General features: G+C 28.5%; 1 protein-coding gene across 2 annotated transcripts in view; it reads left to right on the top strand.

Annotated features, from left to right (window-relative positions):
- The window catches only part of LOC100211742 (serine/arginine repetitive matrix protein 1), a 61149-nt gene extending 41210 nt beyond the window's left edge, over positions 1-19939 (top strand). For both annotated transcript variants that reach the window (XM_065794055.1, XM_065794054.1), the window contains exons 9-11: positions 4483-4612; positions 4698-4811; positions 19448-19939. In XM_065794055.1, coding sequence (XP_065650127.1) covers positions 4483-4612; positions 4698-4811; positions 19448-19543 — 340 coding nt within the window. In that variant the 3' untranslated portion in view covers positions 19544-19939. The remainder of the gene's footprint in view (positions 1-4482; positions 4613-4697; positions 4812-19447) is intronic.
- The last annotated feature ends 4967 nt before the right edge of the window (positions 19940-24906 follow it).

Below are 24906 nucleotides of genomic sequence, written 5' to 3'. Positions count from 1 at the left end.
AAATAAAAAAAGGTTTTTTTATTTGTAAGTTTAATTAAATCATTATTTATTTTTTTTATTTTTTCTTAACCACCTATTGTAAATATTTTTACAAGGTAAATCATTTTGGAATGTTTTCTTCTAGAGTTTGCTTGAAAATGTTTCTCTTTTTTTTTTACGTTCCACCAATCTAATGAGTACTTCAATGTTTTCTGTTTAACTTTTGGGATTTTATCCCCCACCACCACAAAATGTGTTCTATTTTTTCATTGCTTATCTTTTCAAAGTGTAGTCCACTAATATGGAACACCTGCTGGACATCATCTACAAAAGATTGTTTTACTGTGGGATTGCTAAGCTGAGATTCAATAATATCATTCGTCGATTTGTTACCCAAAAGACCAATAAATAAGTTCAGTTTATTCTGGTGAATGCACTTTGATATGCCCGGAACTTTAAATAACGAGTGGTAATAATTTTTGCAATGTAAGGTTGAAAAGCAATTTTAATGCGCTCCTTCTAATTCTGTCTAAGTTTTGCATTGTTATGTCATTGGTTTTACAAATTTCCAGACTGTGAGTTAATGTTGGTACTACCGAGGTTTGATATAATTGTGTGATTTTGAATGAGCAAAACTGATTTCAGATTGAACAAGAGTTTGGATAGCTGCCCGAAAATAAGATATTTTTTCAGCAATGTTTACCTGATCAATTGAGGTAAATGTAGAGTGCTCTGTATCCCATGTAAACCCCAAGTGTATTGTGTAAATTTATTCGATTACCATCGAGAGATATTGTGCAGTTAACTGTCTTTTACCTGTCAGGAGGAACTCTGTTTTATCAGGGTTTAGTTTTATGCAATTTGAATTGCAGTATACATTACAAGTTTTTACTAATTTTTCCAGACCAGATAAAGTTGAGCTTAAAAATATAATATCATCAGCATACGCTACCACACCTGTGAAGTTATCATATATAGGTGTACCTTCATTACTTTCATTTTTAATGGTTTCGAGAAGGTCCTGGGTATAAATATTATAAAGGTGTGGTGATAGTATTGAACCTTCTCTTACTCCTTGTTTAAGATAAAACTTATTTGATTTGCAACTATGGTATGAGACAGTTGCACTGCTATAGTATAATGAAAAGATTGTCCTAACTATATGTAAAGGTAGTTTTTTACAGAAGTACAATTTATTGAAAAGAATTTTCCAGTTACAGCTATCAAAAGCTTTTTCTGCATCGAAGAAGCATAAATAATCAGGTGAATTTTTACTATTGTAATCTTTATTAGTTTCACAAATTACATATTCTGCATGCAGAATTGAAGAGCTTTATTGTGGAAATTTTAGCGGGTGAGTGTTCTTGATCTCCGGATATATTATTAAAATCAGATATTCTAGAACTTTTGTAAAAATTGGTATTATACCAATACCTCAGTAGTTAAGTTAATCAAAGACTTTTTGTATGATTTAACTAGTGGTATAATAGATGAAGACATTGATTTCGAAGTCCATCCACATTTGATTGAGAAATTAAAGAAATTAATTACCCACTGCATCAATGCGTCACAATTTGCGTGTTTCAAATGTTCAGCTGAGATACCAAATGAGTCACTAGACTTGTTTGATTTTAAGGCAGAAATAGCTGCTTTAATATTTTGTTTGGTTATTATTACATTATCATACTTTGTGCACTGTGATATTTTTCGGGTTATATTGCTTTGAGTTATTCGAGGAGTGTTTAATAATTTTTCAAACATATTTCCAAGTTCTGTGGTGATAGTTTTATTATCGTTTTTATTGTTTATTGTGAATAATTGCGGGTTTGTATTTTTTTGAGTACTTCTAAAAGCATTTCATAAGTTTTTTGGTTTGATATTTTTTAGCTTTTCAATTACAACGTATTGCTTGTAGAGTTAAATTGTTTTGAGCTAATTTAATGACTTTCCAGAAGTTTTTTAGAGCCATTTTATACATATTTTAAGTTATAGAATTAGAATCTTTTGGAAACCCGGTATCTTTCCATTTTTGAAAATGATATGACAGAATCTCTTTATTTCGGCTTAAATCGGGAGTCCACCAGGGTTTGGTATAAATAGTTTGTTTTTTCTGGTTGCGGTATTTGGAATGAGCTGCAGTTGCCTATTGATAATAATTTTATAAATTTGGTTTAGGTCTTTTTCATAACTATCAGTTGTAAGGTTCAGGTTATTAAAACTAGCATTTAGGTGGTCTTAATATGAGTTTATAAAACTGTTGTTACTTCAGACATAACTTGAAATATAACTTTTTTCTCCTGTTATCTTGTTAATATTTTCTGGTATGATTTTTGGTTAATTTTATTGAAAATATATGGTCATCTTTAGATAATTATAGATAATTATAAGTATGTAGATAATTATAATATTCTGAAAAAAGTATTTTCGCACAAAGAATGCATTTCCGCCAAATGGTCGGCTTTGTGTGTGTTTATTTTCTTAGTGAAAATAGAGTGAGAATTTTTATATATATTTGTTATTAATGAGTATTCAAGTTTCGATAGCCAATGCTCGCATACCAAAGTTTTGTCATAAGTATTTATAATAGAAAGTATTTATAATAGAATAGAATAGAATTTGTATATTCAAAATTTGACTTGTATATTCAAAATTTGACTTGAGTCCATTACAATTGTGCAAAGTGCACAAATTGAATGTTGTTGGAAGTTTTTCTTCCTTTAAATTTAACTCTTTTTTTCCCATTATGATTTATAATTAGACTGTCGCATGAATTCTCTAGAGTGATGTAAGAATTGTGGCAACTGTTTTTCGATATTTTGATGTTGTTTGAGTGTTTCTCTATGCATTCTAAACAGTTTAATAATAATTTTATTATCCCATACATCAGGTTTAAGTACCATTTCTTTGTTGCTCTTTTTGATTTTCACTTTAAAGGATGTATATGTTTTCTCTGTTAAGCTTGATTTCTAAAGGTTTAGTACCTATTTATTCATTCATGTAGTTTGATAAATCTTCTTCGGATATGGAGTTACAAACTCCGCCTACAATTATGTAAGCCTCTTGAATAATTCATTGCTCTGCAATCGAGCTTCTGTTGTTAACATTTTTATCTCTGAAAACGGGTTCTATCCTCTGCTTATCTATTTGGCTTTTTTTAACTTTATTATTTTTTCCTATCACTTTGAAATCTTGAAAGTCTGTTGTGAAGTCATTTTCTTTCGGCAGTTTATTCTTTTGCATTTTAATCATAGTAGCGTAGGGGTTTTATTTTTATTTATATTTGAAGCTTGATTTTTTGTTTTAACACTTGAGCATGCTTTACCACAATATTGTTTAAACTGAAAAATTCTTTTCATTTTGAACATGATAATCAAAATTTATATTTGGAACTTGATTAGGTAGGAAAATACTCCAATTCAATTCCAAAGTTTTTTGTTTTAAGGTCTTGAATAAGATTGATTTGAAGATTTTCTCTCTCAAAAAACTGAGTTCCTCTTTTATATCTTTGTTTTCCATTTGAATTGCTTTCAAAACAATTACCAATTCTTTTAATGCAGAAACAAGAAATTTATTACTAAGCAGAGTTTCATCATTTTTTGTTGATATGATTGCTTTCTCTATTTCTTTGTGTAATTGTTTTTCGCATAACGATATTGAGAACAAATAGATATCTTCTATACATAATGCTTTTTTGTATCTTTTACGGAGATTTTTATCAACAGGATTTTGATAGTCTATATTTATCTTGATTTCATCGAATCGCTCAGTATCTAATATGTCAAGAACTTCAGCAAATAGACGTTCACAAAGATTTCAAACTAAGTTTTCTGGAACTAAGATCATATTTTGAGCCATTAGATCTTTTGGGTGAGAACAGATTTCTTCCATGTTTTTCAAATAACTATCTTCAAATGCATTAATGTTGGATTTTAAATACGAAAATATCTCACTGAGTGATTTTGGCGCCATATTATTATTGTAAAAGAAATCTTTTTTTCAATCACTTTATTGATAAATAACCATATTTTAAATATTATAATATTTTTTTCTCTTTTTAAAAAGAAAACACGCCTTGCTCGTAGCTCTTATTGCGCATTATTTGCACATCTTTTTTTGCGCATTATTTGCACATCTTTTTTTGCATTTTTTGCACATATCTATATCTACACATTTATATCTTGAGTCTTTTATGAATTTTATGTTTGTAACATACCACACACCTTCTTTGAGCATTAATCTTTTATTATCATTTTCAGTAATCATTCATAGAATATGTCTTTTCATTATTGATTCATCAAATGTACAATTTTTTATCTTTTCGTGAGTAAATATTTACTTTTTGATAATTGTTATATTTATATTATTGAAATAAACAAAATTATCAGGAAAAAAATTTAATTCAATTCGATTTATTAATACCAATATGCAAAGTAATAAAATTTTAAATAATTGTTAAATATTTAAAGTTCAATGTAAATTTTGAATATCGATTCATGTTTTTAGCTCTCCAAAAGTAGTGGGGAAAAAAAACGAAAAAGTTGAAAGTGAGCCAGAAGTTAATTATGAAATTGAAAGAAACTTTCAAAGGAACATCGATAAAGATGAATCTGATGAAGATGATAGTGAAGAAGAAGTATGAAATAATTGCAGTACTTAACTATATGTATATTAATTCATATAAGTTTGTATGGTTACCTTTACATTTTAAAAATTTTCAGGAGAGCGCCTCAGAACATGAACGTCATCGTCATAAAGCTCGAAAGAGTAAGAGGAAATCTCAAAGTAGTCGACGTAAATCCAAAAAGAAGAAGCGAAAGTCTACAACCGATGAGGTTAGCAGCTAAGATTTCACTAAATCATTTTATGTTTCATATTATAAAATAATTATACTATAAAACAGTATATTAATAAAGTGATATGTTTAAAAAGTATATTATGTAGTGAAGAACACTTTGAAAGTGTTCTTCACTACATCATGTTAATAATTTTTATGATATAAAAATTTTGTTATTATTTAATTAGCAATTTATATGTGTAGATATTTATCATAAATATGTAGATACATACATATGTAGATATATATCATAAATATCGCGTATATAAAGTGTAAGGAATGTCTTTTATAAAATCCATTAATGCACATTTTATATTTTTAATGCATATATTTGTAGTATATGTTAGTTGTAATGGTTCAGTTTAAACTTTGCTTTTATTATTATTTAGAAATTATTTTAAATAATTATAATTTAATAGTTTCAAATTTTTAATTAAAACTTTTTTTTTTCATACAAAAATAACTTAAAAATTAATGAATTCGAATTCCTTTTAAAATAATAATTTTAAATAATATCAATTTTAAAAATAACATGATTTTTAAAATAACGTTCATATTACCTGCTAATGTTAAAAGTAAATAACTCTCGCGCGCACAGATTTTTATTCACTTAAAAAAATAATTTTGATAACTTCCAAGTAATTTTATGTTAATTTTTTTTTTTAAGATCAAAACATTTTTTTAAAATAATTAAAACCATTTTTAAACTTTTATTTTTATTAGCCAGGTTGTAGTTGACATTGGCGGTGAAAATGTGCTTTAACCATCCAAAGTTAAAATTTATAAAATTTTAAGGCGCAATCAAAGAGTGCTCTCTAATCATTTTTTTTTTCTTGTTACCTCCAATACTACCTCTTAAATTTCTTCCTCTCCTTTCTTTTCTCCTAAATTTTAAAATGTTTCTCTTGAATTTTAAAAAATCACATTGATGCAGGGATGTGGAATCTCAAGTGGACCCCAGCTTTAATTTCTATTTTTTCGTGGTCTCTGGTGTCCGGGAGCACTAGAAGTATACTTATGATTTGCAATAAGGAAAAATCTATTATTTTTAGTCCGGTATCCTTGCTGCTCAAAATTTGCAAAAAACTGCAGGTTCAAAATTTTATTGTTCCATTAATTTTTCCCCAAAAGTAGTTCTTAAGCCTTTTTACATTTTTGGTGTTCCTGGATACCAAAAACCTGAACAAAATCATATTTTGTGACTTTCAAATCCAGTCCATTTTGTGGCTTTGCATCCCTGCATCAATAACAAGCCTTTTCAGGAACCGCGTGCCTTGTTCTCACCCCTTGTTCATCAATGTTTTAAGTAAATTTTTAGACACACTGACCACGGTAGTACACATCTTTTAACTTTTTTTTTTTTTTTTATTCACCTCCCCAAGGTCAAGAAGGCCACTACAGATGAGGAGGCTACTTGTGGTTTTAACCCTCTGTCAACTCTATAACCCTGAAACACAAACCTTGATGAACAAGGACGTTGCATGGAGAAACAAGTTGAGTGCGTTACTACCAGGGATGTAGTGGGGATCAAACTGGGAATCTCTCGCTTATGAAGCAAGCGCTCTACCACTACACCACTACCACACTTTTATAGTGTTTCATTAATTTTCGGCAAAAAGTTAACTAATCTACTGTGAATAAAATACCAATACTAAAAAAATAAAAAATTGTAACGAAATATTAAATTTTAATAAAAATAACTAAAAAAAAATTGATAGTTTAAAAAAAAGCTTTTTTATACAACTTTTGTATTTTTTTTTATGTGGTTGTTGTTTTTAGCTACCAAATTTAATACAAGTTAAGGAAAAAATGTATTTTATAACATAATTTAACTACTATGAAAAGTTTTGATATGTAGTTTATTCACAATTTTTATCAGTCCGGATAACTAAGAAGCTAATTTGCTATGTACGCTAAAACTATGAGAAACTTTGTTAATTTTTTTTCTTATGTTTATTTGTTTTCATATCTTTCCGCTTTTAAAAATTTTTTTGCTTTACTTGACGTTTTTTCTCAATACTTATATAGTAGGAAAATAGGTAAATAAATTGCTATTCATTTGTAAAATATATTACTTGAATAATAAATTTTGTAGTGACAAAAGAAATTAAATAAAAGAATAGCATGGTTTCTTTTATATATGTATATACAACATTTAATGACTGTCTGGTATTGTTTCCTTTATATTGCCCTAATTTATAAAATTATATTTTAAAACTTAAAAAAAAAGTTTTAAATAAATCTAAAAAAAATTTTCAAAAAGTTAAGTAAATTAACAATGTACTAACCTACAAGCTTTTGGAGCACATTGTTTATAACAATAGTTTATCAGGAAATAAACTATTGGGTTTAAATGTACAGTTTTGAGAATCCAATAAAAGTGCAGACTATTTTAATGGGAGTAGTGAAAACGACCAAATATTTTATATTTGAATACGGTAAAATTGCCTGAGCTCAGTCACTTAAGCTTTGAACATTTATTTATCACACATAAATAAAAAAATATTAATTTTTTTTCTTGAAACATACAGAAAATTATTTTAATAATTGAAATTGTAAAAATGAAAAATAAAAACTTGTACTCAATATTTAGTTTAAAATGAAAACATCTACTTTGACTGAACTTTCAATACCATCTCATAAGTTTGGCCGCTATATAAATACTAATAACGTATCACAAACTTTACGTCACAAATAATGAAAAGTAATTTTTAAATGTTGTTTTATTGTTAAGTTATGATTCAGGTAATACCAGTAACTAAGGTAATTCAGGTAATACCAGTAACTAAGGAAGGCATCACCCTGGGCCCAAAAAAATAAGTCTTTTGGGGCACTAAAGAAAACAGAAAGGAGTACATAAAAATAGGCCTTTTTAAATATAAGTAGTAGTATTTTTAATTTTTATTGTAGTTAGTCAACTATTTTATTACTTTGGCCATTATCACATTTGCTATGCCACTGGTTAATAAAATTGAAAATATATTTTACAATTAAATTAAAAAGATTTTTTCAATTAATAAAAAAACACCAAATTGCTTTAAATGAGGTTTGTATGTTTATTGGCAATTCTTGCATGTATTATGACCATAGTAGAACATCAAGATTTGCACAACCAATCGTCGCAGGATTTGCAATGCATACATAATTGTCTTTGAGCTGTAATTTCATCTCCATAAAAATGTCACAAGCTTGATATTTTTTAGAACTCAAAGAACCGTCAGTTAATTTTGAAATTATGAACAAATTTTTTATCAAATAAAATACCATGATGTGTATCCATTATAAAAATGTCAAAATTTACTGTTAAATTTACAGGTAAAGTTACCGGTAAATTTTACATTTGCAACACTTATCTACATTTCACAATATTACTACTAATTGTCTCCTTCGTTGTCTGTGAATGATCAAAGTTAGAGTATTTCAAAATTTCACTAATTTTTATAAAAAGAGTAGTTAATTTTCAAAAGTTAATAATTTTTTTTTTTTTTTGTAAATATAATTAATTTGGTGATTCTTAATAATAGTAAGATTAAATATAATCATTTATTTTAATAATTTGCTTATTTTAGATTTGATAGTATGCATTTTTTTAAATGTTGTTTTGCTAAAGAATTATTTCAACAGGTTGCATATAAGCATTATTTTTTTATAGGTTCATACTTACAAACTAATTACAAATATTATTTGAGAAAAAAAAAAAATTTAAATTTGAGTGTTGCATACTCTTTTTATATTTTTTCTTAAATAACCAAAGTTACATGGTAATCGAACTTAGGCAATTTTACGGTATTAGTATTAATAACTTTTTATTTTTTTACATTAAAAACTTAAAAATTTAAAAAAAACTTAGAAAATTAAAAGCCTTAGATTTACTTGACATGATGCGGTATATTTATTATCCAATTACTAAAGGGTAAATAGATTCTATCTGTTGACCAGCCTCGCACCCCTTCTTCATCTATTAGACTGGCGCAGATGTATTTTTAATACATTGTTTCCAATTTAGGATGTTGAATGCTGGATCTTCTTGACTCAATGCATGAGTTTTGCTTGTGTCTCTATTTTTATAATTAAGCAACTCATTCTATTATCTCCTAATGAGGATACAGCTCTAAAACTCAGGTTTATGGTTCTAAGGCTGGCTGGTAGTCAGGTTTCCCCAACTCTGTAGTAGCTCTCAGAGAGACTGATTCCATCAACAGCTGTAAAATATCTGAGTACTAACAATTGCACATTAATAGTGTCCTTGTTTGTACTTTTTGTGTGCATTGTCAAGACCACATTTGGAGCCCTTTGTTATGGTTTAGGGTTTATTAATAGTAATTTGGCAGTACCTTGGACTATTAAATAGTGTACTGAGTACTATCTGTGCTTTTAGTCAAGTTCTTTAACACGTTTAAAAAATGACTTAAGTTCAAAAAACCATAAAACACAAAATACTGTTGTCATCAAGTTCTCTGAGTCTATTATTCACTAATATTTGTGGTTTTCGAAGTAACTTTTCTTCTGTTGAGTTTTATCTCTTGCAAAGTTCACCTTGCTTGCTCTTTGTGAGACTAATTTGAGTTCCACTGTCTCATCTTGTGATCTTAGTGTTGATGGTTATCTTCCTTTAGTTTGTAAAAACTCTAATAGTCACACGCTTTGCCTGAGCATTTACATTTATAAGAATTCACCCATGTTGGGAAACTAGGTTTCAATTCAGACTATTCTTTTATGTGCTTTTGTTTAGCACCACTTCACTCTATCGTCTTTCTCTTTGTTTTAAATCACTCTTCTTCATCTCAAGACTGCACTCTTTTCGATCAAATTATTATCTTTTATTTCTGATCAAATTGACCTAGCCATTTTTCTTTATTCTTCAACCAATATTGTTGTTGTTGTTGACTTTAATGCTTATCACATTGAATGGCTTGGCTCTAGTGTCATTGACTCTGCAGGCATTAAGGCCCACAACATTTGCCTTTCTCAATCTCTAACACAGATAGTCAACTTCCCAACTCACTTTTCAGACAACCCAAATCATTTACCTTCTTAACTCGACTTATGTCTTTTTTTCTGATTCTAGTCAGCACTCAGTTTCTCCACATTTATCCTTAGGTGCTTCTGATCACGGTTTGATCTCTCTAAAACTATTACCTTATTCTTCTTCGTCATCAAAATCCCCTTATCATCTTACCTCTTACAATTAACTTAAAGCTCGCTGGGACTCTTTCTGTGATTTTCTTTGTGATGGTAGAATTCTTTTGTCTTCCTGCTGATAATTGTGCTTCTTACATAACTTCTTATATTTAGGCTGGCATGGAATCTTTTATTATCTCTCGATGATTCCAAGTCAAGCCTCACTCTTCTCCATGGTTTATTCGGAACCATTGCTTCCATTTCTATCAGCAAAACAATTCTTTAGAAAACAGACGTCTGTTTACTATTGCTAGAAACCATTGTTTTGTCTAATGCTAAAGCCTGCTATTCTCAGATCATGAAATCTCGTGTTTCATCTCAAAAATCCAGAAACTTATGGAGAATCATTAACAGTATCTATAATAAGGGCAAGTCTGTTATTCCATCTCTCTTGTTTAGTTTAGATTTTGTTACCTCACCTAAAGACAAAGCTGAATTGTTTGCTAAGAACTTCTCATCAATATTATCTCTAAGTCGTGTTTCTACTAAGATTCTACTAGTCGCGTTCTACTTGATATAGCCAACAAATAGGTTGAATGATTGCTTGATGTTCATATCACTTCAACTTGTGTATCTAAAGTGATTTCCTGCTTGGACTCTTCTACAGCTTGTGGTCCGGACAACATACCTGTTTTAGTCTTGCAAAAATGTTCTCTAGAATGTTTCTCTATACTTTCAAAACTATTTAACAAGTGCTTATCAGAGTCTTGTTTTCCAGCCTGTTGTCAAGCAGTATCTGTTATCCCTATTTTCAAAAATTCTGAAGAATGATCTGACTCGTGTAACTAACGTCCCATTAGTCTTCCTACTATTATAAGCAAGGTTTTTGAGTGTTTAATTAACAAACTCTCATCTTGAATCTAATAGCTTACATTCTAATCATCAATATGGATTTTGTTCTTCTCTTTCTACTGCTGATTTGTTAATGGTAATAACATATAGGTTTTATCATGTATTAGGTATAGATGTAGAAAGGTTAAGGCTAACGCTCTTGACATTTCTAAAGCCATTGATAAAGTTTAGCATGCTGGTCTTCTCCATAAGTTTTCTTCTTACGGTGTTTCAGGTAACATCTTTAAGATTGTTGAATCCTTTCTTACCAATTGTAGTATAAAAGTTGTTGTCAATGCGCACTACTACTTTTCATATCCTGTAACATCAGGGGTTCCTCAAGGTTCAGTCCTTGGTCCTGTACTCTTTTTAATTTATATTAACGACTTGGGGTGAGCAAAACCAGATATCTAGTCCGTTTTGTTGAAATTGGATTCGGATTTTAACAAACTGGACCAGATAACCGGTTTTGCTCACCTATAGTTAAAACTTTCAAGTTGGAAGTTTTATTTAGGCAAAACTGGATATCCAGTCCGGTTTGTTAAAATCACAATCCAATTTTAAGAAACAGGTTATCGTTAACAGGGGTGAGCAAAACACGAAACAAATATACGGTTTTGCTCACCCCTTTTAACGACCGCCCAGAAATTCTCTCATTTAAGGTAGCATTGTTTGCTGACAATACTACTATTTATTCTTGTCTCTATAAGAAGCAAACTCTCTCTCTGATTGCTTGGAGGAGACATTTGAGCTTGAATAAGATCTCACTTCTGCTACAGCATAGGACTCTCGGCGTCTGATGAACTTTAACTGAGATAAACTCATTTTTTACTAAATGTAATGATGAGTCATCTACTCATAGTGTTCTAGATTAACTATTACTTTCGATCTTTCTTGGAAACCAAATATCAAATTGATTGCAAAATTATCATCGGCTTTGGTTGCATCTCTTTATCGTGTTTGCCACTTTCTTACTCCTATTTTATTCTTTATCTCTATAAATCTCAAATCCATTCTTATATGGAATTATGTTGCCATATCTGGAGCAGATTTTTCAATGATGCTCTTTCTTATTTAGACAAGTTGAAAAAATGGATTGTAAACCTAGTTAACCTCCAACCATTATCACAGTGTCATATTGTTGTTTCTCTTCCTCTTTTCTATAAATACTATAATGGGCATTGCTCTAAAGAGCTAGCATCTCTTGTGCCATCTACTAAAATTCATTCGTGTGTTACTCGTCATTTAATCAAGTCTCATCCTTTTACTGTGACTGTTCCTAAGTGCTCCGAAAATTCTTATTTGTCTAGTTTTTTTTCCTCAAACATTGGTTCTTCAGAGTTCACTCCCTTCGTCTTGTTTTCCTTATTTATATATAATTTGCAATTTTTTAAGTTAATCATTATCTTGCTCTATCAACTCTTTTCTCTTCCAGAAACTTTCAACTCTGGTAGTGGTTGCTCGCAGCCTTGTTGAAAGTGAGGATGTTTAAAAGAAAAGTATTAGTTAAACAAACATGTTCAAATTTTATATCTGAATTTTTTCTTTCTGATATTATTCTAGAAAGCCAGTCAGTAATACAATCAAATGCAGTTGTTATTTATTAATGACCAATCAAGTTTTATTCATTTGTGTTTTTAATTGAATTATTTAGAATTCTTTTTAATTTTATGAGTATGAATTTATAAAAGTTTTTATTTATTGTGTGTGTGTTTGTGCATATGTATACACACACACAGAGGCCTCAGCAGGAATAAATGAGCGCGAGAGCAGAGAAAACGCTCTTCTAAAACAAACGCGGCCAGCCGTGCGAGCTGCTCCTCTAAACAGTTTTTTACGACAGCTTTTAGTTTTTGCACAAGCTATCTGTTTATACCTTTAAACAATTTCTCATTAAATGCAAAACTTAATTTCATACTTTTTACAAGCGTATGTTTGTAACATTAATATAACAAGAATATATACATAACATATACATAAGTGTCATTTATTGCGTCATGAAAAAATTCTTTAGACGAGCGTTGTCTTTGGGTTTTTATTTGTTAACAACATTTGATAAAATTACTTATTAAAAATTACTTATTTGATAAAAAGTTTAACAAAGAACTATAAAAGTTTTTAGTGCTTATAAAAAATTTTATATTTTTTTATTGTAATAGAATTCAGGCATTTTAAGAAATATTACAACAATTAAAAATTCCTTATTAAATAATGTATAAAATATATAGTTCATTGCAAAAAATAAGAATTATTTTGTAATAATAAAGTGAAATTAATTTATAATTTATCAGTTAAATAGTTTTATATTTTATCAATATAATTTATCATATTTATCAGTAAGTCCAATCTATCAAAAACTTGTTTATTTCAATTAGCGCCCTTTTTTAATTATTATTTTGTTGAAATAAATTACTTAAAAACTTATCTTTGTTTTGTTTTATTAAAGTTGCATGAAATGCTTTTATAAATTACTTCTAACGATTGTTTAATAAATGAAATATTTTTATTTAAATTGTTGTTTATTTAAAAAGTGAACTTAAATTATTGAAATAAAATTAATTTATTTTTAAATTGTATTAACAATTTTTTTTTTTTTTTAAATAGTTGTGAAAAAAAAAATTTTTTAATAATAATGTAGTCTTTTTAAAATGGTAATTTTTAATCATTTCATTAGTAAGTCAAGTTTAAAAAAAAACACTTTTAAACACTTCTTTGTAAAAAAAGAAACAAAAAAAATTTAAGCAATAAATCATTCCATTGCAACAGGAAGATAATTAAACTTATTCATCATTTATAGTATTTAAAAAAAGTAATCTTATGAAAGATTTTTAAAAAGACATGGAAAAATAGTTTTAAATGTTTAAATTTATCATAAAAAATACATGCCTATTTAAAAAAATTTACATATTTAATCTACACAAAATGCGTTTATTTAGACAATCATTATAATTTGTTTTTTAGTTTATTTAAAGCCTTAAAGATCTAAGGTTAATTGTTATTAATAACATAATGATTTTTTTATTGCATTTAAATTGTTAAAACATTAAAACAGCCATGGTGAATATGTGAAAAAAAATTATTAGCGTGTCAGATACAGAGTGTGATCGCTCGCCATTCCTGTCCAAGCCTCTGTTTGTGTGTGTATAAGGTTCGTTTATATTTTCAATTCAATAATTAATGAGACAATTTACTATTAATCTAAAATGGTTGAATTGATCCATAGGTAACTTCCACGACATAAAGTTAGAAACCTTGTGATGCCCTTTGAACAGCTATTTATCATATTTTGTAAACATAACCTCAAGTTTAAAACGATGGGGAGTCTGCTTGAGAATCACACTGTGGAAAAACATCTGCTGTGATTTTTAGTCACGGAGACAATTGTTTAAATTGTTTGAACGTTTACAACCGTTTCAAAGTGGCTGTACAAAAGTTTCTGACGAGCTGCGCATTAGATGACTTATCGAAGTGTTAGTATTTCCTCTCTCGAATATCGATTGTCGCATTAATTAATTAATGGATATGCATTTTTCATGTCTAATATCTGTTTGAAAAAACCTCTTATTGATAAATATCCTCATGAGTAGGTTTTACTTTAGATGTTAGTCTTTTTAGTGTTGTAATACTAGGAAGTATAAAGTCTTTCCGGAGACAATTATATGTACCATGTGACATTGTACTCAATACAAGTACTCAAATGCTCTTATCATTATTTCAACAGAATACTTTTTATCTGTAACACGTTTATGGTCCATTGTGAAATGATTGCTGTTCAATAATATATTTGTTTTTACTTTTTATCTCATGGATTTAAAAATCGAACTGCTTCTTCAATATGCGACTATCATTGCAATATAATAGTTCTGCTCTGGGAGAGTGTTTTTCTTAAACATTTGATTCCAAAGTGAAAAGATACTGAAAATTTTTATTTATTTTCAGAACAAACAATGGCACACCTGTGTTGTGAACAAACTCAAACGATTAATTTAAAACTTGATTTTCTGTTTTGGTATTAAATCAATCAACTCCATTAAATTTATAGTTTCCTATGTGTTTTTTTCTAGAGAGTTTAAAGATTTTATTCATATTCAACCAGTCGTCTGGTTGAATATTTCTAATTTCTGCATGTGATTTTGAAGTTGTTCTGTGACACGTTTGTGTAGTAAACTTGGTTTAACACACCAAAAAAAGATCACAAGCTCTTTCTTTACCATAATCTTTTGTTGAAACGTATACAACAGGCCAATGCCTTTAAAAACAACGGTGTTTTTCTTTTCTTTTTTTTGGAATTTTGTCTTTTGGTGTAACAGCCATTCGCTTTTTTCTTTCTTCTGGTGTTCGAGGAAGACGAAAAGTTTTTTCTATAAAACTTTTAATCATCGTTTCAGTTGTAATTCGTGACACGGCATTTATTTATATTTATTACAAGTTTAGTTTTTTTTATTCTGTAACATTAAGCCAAAAACTTTGGCTTAATGTTACAGAATAAAAAAAATACAAAATGTTCGCCTTCAGTTAATGACGTCATCAGCACAGTGAATAGACCTGTTATAAAGTACGCCATGTTTTAAACATAAAGAGTTCTACGTTAACGCAAAGTGGACATGTGTCTTTTGTGCTTTAAACCATTGCACAGTGGGCCAGAATGCACTTTTACTGGACAAAATTCATAACTAATTTAATATTAGAGCTATATTCACTAAAATTAGTATGAGTACTAATATGATGTCTGCGCTTTTTATGAAGGTAATATTTTTTTATTTCGTTGCTATGGATACCTTTATTTTGCTTAGCAACAACCTACTTTTGTTATCTGCAGATATTTTATAAGTGCTATATTCACTAAATTTGGCATGAGTACCAATATGAGATCACACTTCTTACAAAAGTGATAATTTTTTAAATTTAGTTGTTATGGATACTTATATTGCTTAGTTACCGGATACTTTCCTTAGTTACAAAGTGGTAAATTGATATTTGAATATCTTATCGGATTTTTGACCCACCTATATTGAATAAAAATTGAGTATTTAGGTAAATAATGTTTTAGGAATAATAAAAGCAAAAAATAGTGCAAGAAAACGTTATCAATTTTAAATTACATCAAAAAATTATAAAACAATAATATCGTTTGAAGATTGTTTAAGTAATTGTAAAACATCTGAAGGAAATGCTTTATGATTTGTTTGGTGTGATGTTGATTTACGCAATGATGAAATAACAGGATCACTGAAAACTAGGAGTCTATTGATAAGATCAGTATTTGTTGTTTTTCTGGATGTTTTTCGGCTGAAATTTTCGCGATAAGATTTAAAGTCTTTATTTCTAGCCTCTTGAGCTTCCTCTGACATAAGTCCGATGGATAATGTAAGGCTTTTAATTATGTCATGTCCATGTATCAATACTTTGTGAACTGATTGAGCCATGTAATACCATGGATAAAGGGACACATAGTCTAAAAGTGTCAAAACAATAATCCTTGAACTTTAAGCAGTCTATTTCATATCCTGAAGAGAGCGTTACCAAGATAATGTAAAATCTGAATATAAGGTTTTGGTCAATACCCAGAATTTCAGCTGTTTGTTCATATGCTGCAAAAGCACGCCTTGAGGTATTGCCATCATTACTTGTTCCAGAACCACCACTTTTAGGGAAATCAACAACAAGTCCCATTTTGTTCATAAAATCAGTCTGATTCTTTTGTTTAGCTACAGATGCCTTTTCTTTGTGTTCTTTAGATCTTGCTTGCCACTTTCTTGTTTCTTTTTTATATGCAATGTGCAATAACATCTCAAAAAATCGAATCCATGCATGAAGACTGGAAAGACCATATTTGAACTCTCTGTTAGTATAATCTATATTAAGGATATCAAGACTATTCATATTTTTTGGAGAGACACCACACACTGAACAGCATTGGTATGAGTTATTTTTTTCAGATAATATTGTTTGAACCTTCCCATCAATCATTGTAAGTTCAATAATACAATTCACTTCAATAGAAGATCCGCAAACCTCTAATAAAATCATACCCAAGCTTTCTATCTCACTTTTAATGTACTGATCTTCTTCAATCACAGATTCCTTGGATTCCATTTTGTATGCAAATCTTATGGGTCTACAATAGGCTGTGGAGGATGACTTTTGATTTCTCCAAATAGGCACCTTTTCGTTGCTGTTGTTAAATCCAGTTAATCCAATGGGACAAGACAAGTAATAAATAATGATTCTTCACGCTTTAAATCTCTGTTAATGTCGGGTTCTGATAAAACTTGTTTATAAATGCTTTGGCCAGTAGCACCATCAAAACCAGCCTTACACGTTAGTGTCATTGTTTTTATTGCTTTGTCGTTCAATATCAAGTGCCTTAGCACAGGTTCCTGAACTGCACAGATTCTTTGCAAAGTATGAATCATTAAATCTTTTAAAGGAACTGAAGCTGAATAGTCCTCCACTGTTATGTTTGCAGGATAACATTTCAATTTTGCATCTCTGACATCATTGTAAGCGGGGTAGATGTTATATTCTTTCTCCAAGGCTCCGCTTCTAATCAATTGATAGGTAGCTTTTGTCAGACTTGCATCAATTATTAAAGCCAGTGCTTCGTCTGCTGAATATTTAGTTGCTTTATCTGTATTAGATATATTTAAAACATTCTTGGTAGCAATAACAACAGATTCATCTCTAAATTTTTTATTAGCAGCAAAAAATAATTCATTGGATGAATGAGATTCAATTAAACAAGATACACGCCGTTTTTTAGTTTTATTAGAACTATTATCAAATGCAACTGGTTTTCGACCACGTCTACTTGCAGTTGGTTCATTGTCTTTTTTTCTGACAATTAAATATTCATTAAGCCAGTTCACAAACTTCTTTTCAAAATTTTTCACAGTATAGTTTGCAGATTTCCACTTTTTTTTATACAAGTAAAGAAATCGTTGAACAGCATGTCTAAAATCAACGTCTTTAAAATCAGCAAATTTTGGCTGAATAAATTTTAATATATCTTCAGTAATATTTTGTTTTGAAATACTAAGATTGTTTTTTTGGAGAAAATTATGAATGTCTAAGTTTAACAAAACCATATCTAAATAATTATTGTAACAAGTATTTTGTATTTAAAAGTAAAATGTTATAATATATATGCCGCCTGGACTACTAATACTTGTTAGTAATTAAGTTACTACAAGTGTTAGTAATTAAAATTAAAAGTAATTAAATTACTGTCAGTGTTAGTAATTAAATTACTAACAACTACCGAAAATATGTTGTTGCTATGTTATGCAAAGTAAGGTATCCATAGTAACCAAAAAAAGTTAACCTCATAAGAATTCTGAATCTCATTTTCATACATACCCCCAATATTGTGTATTTAGCGCAAGTAAAATACTGTTAAAACAACGTTAATGTAAAAATGAGTTGTTGCTATGCAAAATTTAGTACCATAGCAACCAAGTTAAAACATACGTAAAATCTGAACGGGGATTTAAGGGAACGAGCAATCAATTAAAACTCGATTGAAGCATCATATAGCTCAAATAAATATAAGACAACACATGGCAAATTGTGGTAATTATTAGTTATTGTTCGGCAAAAAATAAGTTTCTTAAGAAATTTTTTTTTTTAATCTGTGATTTTCAAAGTATAACTGAGATAACATGCTATGACAAATTTATTTCACACATTGGTTTTTCTTATCTCTAAATACTCTAGAATAACATGTACTAATTTTTTGTTTCAAAAACGTAGATGTAATTGAAATATAACACAACGTTGATGTCACCGTTAATTACTTATTTATAATTTTTTTACTTTATCTCAATATTCAAATGCTTAGAGTCCTGGTAACTAAGGGATTTAATATAAATAAATTATCAATAGATTTCTCCTAAATATATGTAGATACTAAAATTAAATAGGTTTTCAAGATTAGACAACTAAAATTTTTCCCATTTTGTCCACCTACTGGCCCACTGTGCATCGGGGTGTATTGTTGAACATTAGTTATGGGATTAAAAATGAGAAATAAGAATTTTTTTAAACGTACTCGTTACTTTTTAGTCAACCTATTATCTTAAGCTATGCCAATGGAAAAGTCTATAAATTGTTGTAAAACGATGAGAAAAGAAAGCGAAATTTAATGAAATATGCTATAATGTTTTTAAAACATAGAATGAAATATACTTTTTATATTTATATGAAATTTAATAAGCAAATACAGAAATGACTATACTTGCATTTTTATATGTAAAGAAATATGCAACCCTGCGTGTAGTGAAACAGACAAAATGTCAGTCGAGCTTTATACATCTCAACAAAATGTTAGAGACGTGGATTTTTGGTGTTAATTACTTACTATTTATTGTTAACTATTATATTGCACCCATTATTTACTATTTATTGCACCCATTGCAAAGTGGGCATGTAGTCCAAATTGCATTACTATATATATTTTTACAATATGGCTAAACTAACTCTGAAATCTATTTAAGAAATCTTTAGTGTATAATTCAATGTAATGTCATAAATTAAATGTTTTATTTAGACTCGTCCGTTGCATTATAACAATCCGTTTTATAGAGATTTTTTTGAGTTAAATTTGATAATATTTTTTGTTAGGATTCGTCGGAAGAAATTTCTGATGTTGAGAAAAAGCTTCGTGACAGAGCACTTAAATCAATGCAACGAGTAAAGCGTCGTTCTGAGTCCGATTGATTTTTCTTTGCAAGTAAATTCCATCTTTCGAAGAGATGTTGGGAAGCATTAATGGCAAACTAATCATCGAGTTAGTTGAGTGCAAGTACTCGGAATATTTTTAATTCTGCATTTTGTAAGGGAAAATTACAGTTTAGTATCCGTTAGACTCCTGTAATATAAGGACTATTGAAAATTATGGATTTCTTTCGAGATATTTTATTATTAAGATTTTTAGTTTGAAATTTTATATAAGATTTGAAGAAAGTATTTCTCAATTTTAAATCTAAATTTTTGAAATCTAAAATACTTATTTATGTATATATTTGCAACAATTTTTTGTAATGTTTACAAAGATGGTTTCTTATGTTGAAATTTTTCTTCAAATGATAAAGTCTGGGTATAACAAAAATAAAATTGTTTTGGCTTAAAAGACAAGTAAAAGTCGTGAATTTCTTTCAAAAGCTACTGTAAACGCAACTCTTTGTCAGATATGAGGGTTGATATTGAAGGTGTCATGGTCTAAAAAGATATTTTATGTTATTGGTTTGTTTCATATTTAATTATTTTTTTAATAAATCAGTTTTTATTGTAATCGCTTTTAAAGCCAGTGTGCGTGTAAAGATTGCTGACTTTTAATCGCATAGCTGGTTTAAATTAGATTAGATATGAAAAGTATTGGACCATAATTTAAGTCTTGGAATTTATTAAACACGATGAAATTATTGTTTATGCGAGGGGCGCGGACTTATATGTCTCTTCTAGAAAGCCTTTATGCTCAGACAGCGGACATTTGTATAATCCTATTTTCGTTAGGTGTTCGATTTTTATGGATTTTGGCGCCTTTTTTTTTTGGAAAAGTAATTACTGCGAGTGAAGTTACTAATAAATTTTGTTAAAAATTTGTAAATGCAATGCATTTAAGTGAAGCTGTACCAAGCAGTGAACGCCTTGGAGATGCATAATAAGTTAAAAAGAGATTGAGAAAATGACTAATGTTCAGTAGAAAATACTAAAAATTATTCATGATGAAATATAAACAATAGCCGAGAAAAGTAAGTCATTAACTATTATACTAATGAAAAGTTGTTAGTGTATAGCGTAAATGTGATGCACAGAAAGTGCCAGTGATCGAGCAAAGTTATTCGTTTTATAAGAAGGGGAGAGTGGGGAACCATGAAACATTGTAATTGTGGCTGCATCTTAAGAGTTGTGACAACCACTTTTATATCGTGAAACTGTTACTACTAGAGCTATGTTTTGAAGAAAAAAATTATATCATATGACATTTCCAGGCGGGTCGAAACTTGTGTGTTTTTTTATGACAAAGTAAATTATTACTTTTTAATGCTCATAAGTTTTAAGGTACCTTTTGCATTGTGTAGATCACTTGGGAATGTTTTCTTCAAGAGTATATTTGAAAATTGTTCGGTGTTGCTTTGCATTCCAACATAGAATTGCCTATACTAAAATTTGATAAGTATCTTCAGGAATTACTACGACTATGCCTACGACCATACCACGGTGAACACACCCGTTTTCGTCCGAATTATATTTTCTGAAATATTAATTTTTACTTTCTTCTTATCCTGAATTAAGTTTTTCATATTTATTTTATGGATCTTCATATTTATTTTATGGATCATAATTCCTTTATATCATCTGAAAATGAATATTTTAATAAACAATAGATAAGTTGAGGATTGATGTTTTTAAAAGTTACTTTATTATTTAATAGACGGATAAATAGGTTTATTTTATTTTGTTGTATGTAAGTCGATATCTCCCGAACTTTAAATGGAGAGTTTATATAGTTTTTGCTATACTTGGAGATATTAAAAAATGTCTTAACTGCATTTCTTCCAAGTTTATTATGTCTTTGCATTGTTGACTTTCTATTTTCACAGATTTCCAGACTATGCGTTAGCGTCGGAACTGCTAAAGATGTATATAATTGAATAGTTGAAGATGGGTGTACAAACCGGATACCAGATTGAATCAGAGTTTGCACTGTTGTTTGGAAATTTGATACCCTATCCTTAATATTTGTTCTTTTGAGTGAGTCTCAAACCCTATCCTTAATATTTGTTCTTTTGAGCTGTCAAAAGCTTTTTCAGTATCTAAAGAACATAAATAAATAGGCGAATTATTGTTGTTCTAATGCTTAATTGTTTCGCTTATGACAATTTCAGCATGCCAGGTCGAACTCTTACTATTGAAATCAAATTGAAGGGGATGTGCTTCTTTTATCTCAGGACTGATGAGTAAAACTAGGTGTTCTAAAAGTTTTGTAAATATTGGAATAATACTGATACCTCGGTAGTTATTTGGGTCGGTAAGTGATTTTTTATACGATTTGACTTGCGGTATAATAGTTGAAGTTGACATAGATGTAGGGGTCCATCCATGATTAATTGAAAAGTGATAAAAATTTCTTATCCATTGCGTTAGTGCATCACACTGGGCATATTTTAAATGTTCTGCATATATATTTAAATGATCTTGGCATTTATTTAATTTTAGGTAAGAAATAGCCACTTATATTTTTATCAGTAATTGCTATTTCATCAGAATTTTCACAAGGTGGAATTTGACGATAAATAGAACTATGATTTAACCTTTAAGTATAAAAATGTAGTATAAAAATTAAACGTGCACGTGTCGGGTGTATCTGTGGAGTAGAATTATTTGTTGCATAAAACAGTTAGCAGGTAGTCTCTAATTATTTAAATAAAGTGTTTCATTAAATAAATGGGTTTCATGGACGTCTCATGGATGGAATGGGTTCACGCCCTGTGGTACAGTATGATCACAAGAAGGTCTGCAACTTTCATCCAAAACTGGCATCCCACAAGAGAATCCACTCTAGATTTGCTCCAGGGTATCTTATTGTAAAGATGATACCTTTGTGTTATTCCAAAAGGTTAAGATAAATGTATCTTGACAATATATGTCATGTGACTGTAATGTTATAAGCAGTATTCAATGCGTAGTGGAATTATTCGTTTTATAAACAGCTAGTACGTAGGTTCTGATTATCTACGATAAAAATAAGCAGAAAAGACGTAGAATTATAATGATTATATAATGATTATATAATGATTATATAATGATTATATAATGATTATATAATGATTATATAATGATTATATAATGATTATATAATGATTATATAATGATTATATAATGATTATATAATGATTATATAATGATTATATAATGATTATATAATGATTATATAATGATTATATAATGATTATATAATGATTATATAATGATTATATAATGATTATATAATGATTATATAATGATTATATAATGATTATATAATGATTATATAATGATTATATAATGATTATATAATGATTATATAATGATTATATAATGATTATCTACGATGTATAAAAATAAGCAGAAGTGAAGTAGAGATATACGTTTTATAAGTAGTTATTATGTTGTTTATGTAATTAGTTGGAAGAATGTGTACCACATAAACATGTATTGTGTTGATATCATATCCATAACAGTTATTTATCGCAGTATATTATTTCACACTTTTTTTGCATAATATATTTCATCTAATTTCAGTTTCTAGTTTTTCTACCACATTATATCCAGTTTTAATTTTCAGTTTTTTCTCACTCCGAATAACTTTTTATGCCAGCCTTTTCTGATTGGCATGGTTTTAAATGCTTATCTAGAGATATGCCATTTGTCTTTCTTTCTGACTTAAGCTCAACAAAACATCAAATAAAAATACTAATTTAATATATTATCTTGACTCTGCATATAATCCAATTAACATAATTTTAGATTTTTTTTTGTTCTTTTATCTTTACAATGTTGTGATTCTATATAACTGATACAAATTTACAATGTTTATAAAATATATAATGGTAAGAGAAAAAAATAAAAATCTCACAATTTTATAGAATACAAAAATTATTACTACAGTGTATCATTAATATTAAAAGAACGCGCGAAACTTGCAGAAGACCAGATGGTCTTGTCATCAAGAAACCGCTTGTACTTGTAATATTTTGTATTTTCGTTTTACATGATTGTAGTTTCACAAAATATAATGGTAGTTCATTTTATATTGGATTCATGTATAACAAAATGTACGATAGTAAATAATTGATAAAAGATTTTGTACACATAAATATATGATTAGGCATAAATAATATTATTATTGATTTTTTTTTTTATATATTGAAATTTGTTATTAAAGTTTTTGGGATTTTTGTTTCAACGTTAATTTTGGTTCTAGTTTCAGTATTAGTTTAGTGTAAGTTCATATAATTGCCTATATTTAAACGAATTTTTTTAGTAAGATTTTCAAAAACATTTTTTTTTTTTTTTGCCATATAAATTTATTAAAGTCGTAAACCATTATATAAATACAAATAGCAGGGGCAAGAAGAAAACATTAATTAATCTTTTCACTAAGCCCCTTAATCTATACCGTAAATATAAGACAACAAAAATTAAAAATCGTAACACTATATAATATAAAACATTTTCCTAAAGACTTAATAAAATAAAAATCATCGGTCCTTAAGTCCAACTTTAACTTTTTGTTTTTGTATTGGTTAAGAAAAATTAAAAAAAAAAGAAAAAAAAAAGAATTGGTATAAAGAAACTATATTACTAAAAAGTATTCAAGTAAATACGCATAATCCTGAGGCTTTCCTTTTACACCAGCATATACCTTGAAAAATAGTATAATTCATATAAACCATAATTTTTTATATATATATTTTAGAAAAAAAAAAAAAAAAAGAATTTAAGCAATAACAATCCTTTTCTAAGACCGTCAAGGTGATAATGACAGACCTCTAATTGTTTGGTAAGTTTTACAGTAGCAATCATTAAAACTTCAGAAAAAGCTGAGCGCAAGGTCGTTTATCAGTAGTTTTTGCTTCAATTTGTTCTTAAACTCATTAAGCGTAGAAATTGTTTTAAGTTCATTAGTTAATATTTTATTCCATAATTTTGGCCTTCTAGTAGAAATTGAAAATTCAGACGCCGCAAAATAACTTTTGGGTTGAATATAACTGTTATTTGAAAATCTAGTTAGATATCTATTCTTATTTATTTTGAGTAATGGGTAAATATTTAATATAAAAAAATATTTTAGGAATTTTTTATTAATTTTGAACATAAATATAAGAATTTGATAGACATTTAATTGATAAAAATTCATTATATTTGAATTAACAAATAATGCTTGGGAGTGTGTATAACATTAGAAATGATTCTGATTGCATGCTTTTGTTTATTAAATAGTTTTTTTATTTTATTTTTATTTGTAATGCACCAAGCAATATTTGCATAATTAAGATGGCAATGAATGAACGAAAAATATAAAAGCTTTAAGCACG

Source organism: Hydra vulgaris, chromosome 03, assembly GCF_038396675.1.
Source record: "Hydra vulgaris chromosome 03, alternate assembly HydraT2T_AEP".
In the NCBI taxonomy this organism is placed as follows: Eukaryota; Metazoa; Cnidaria; class Hydrozoa; order Anthoathecata; family Hydridae; genus Hydra; species Hydra vulgaris.
Note: the sequence above shows the minus strand (reverse complement) of the source record. Positions and strands in the feature narration are given on the sequence as shown.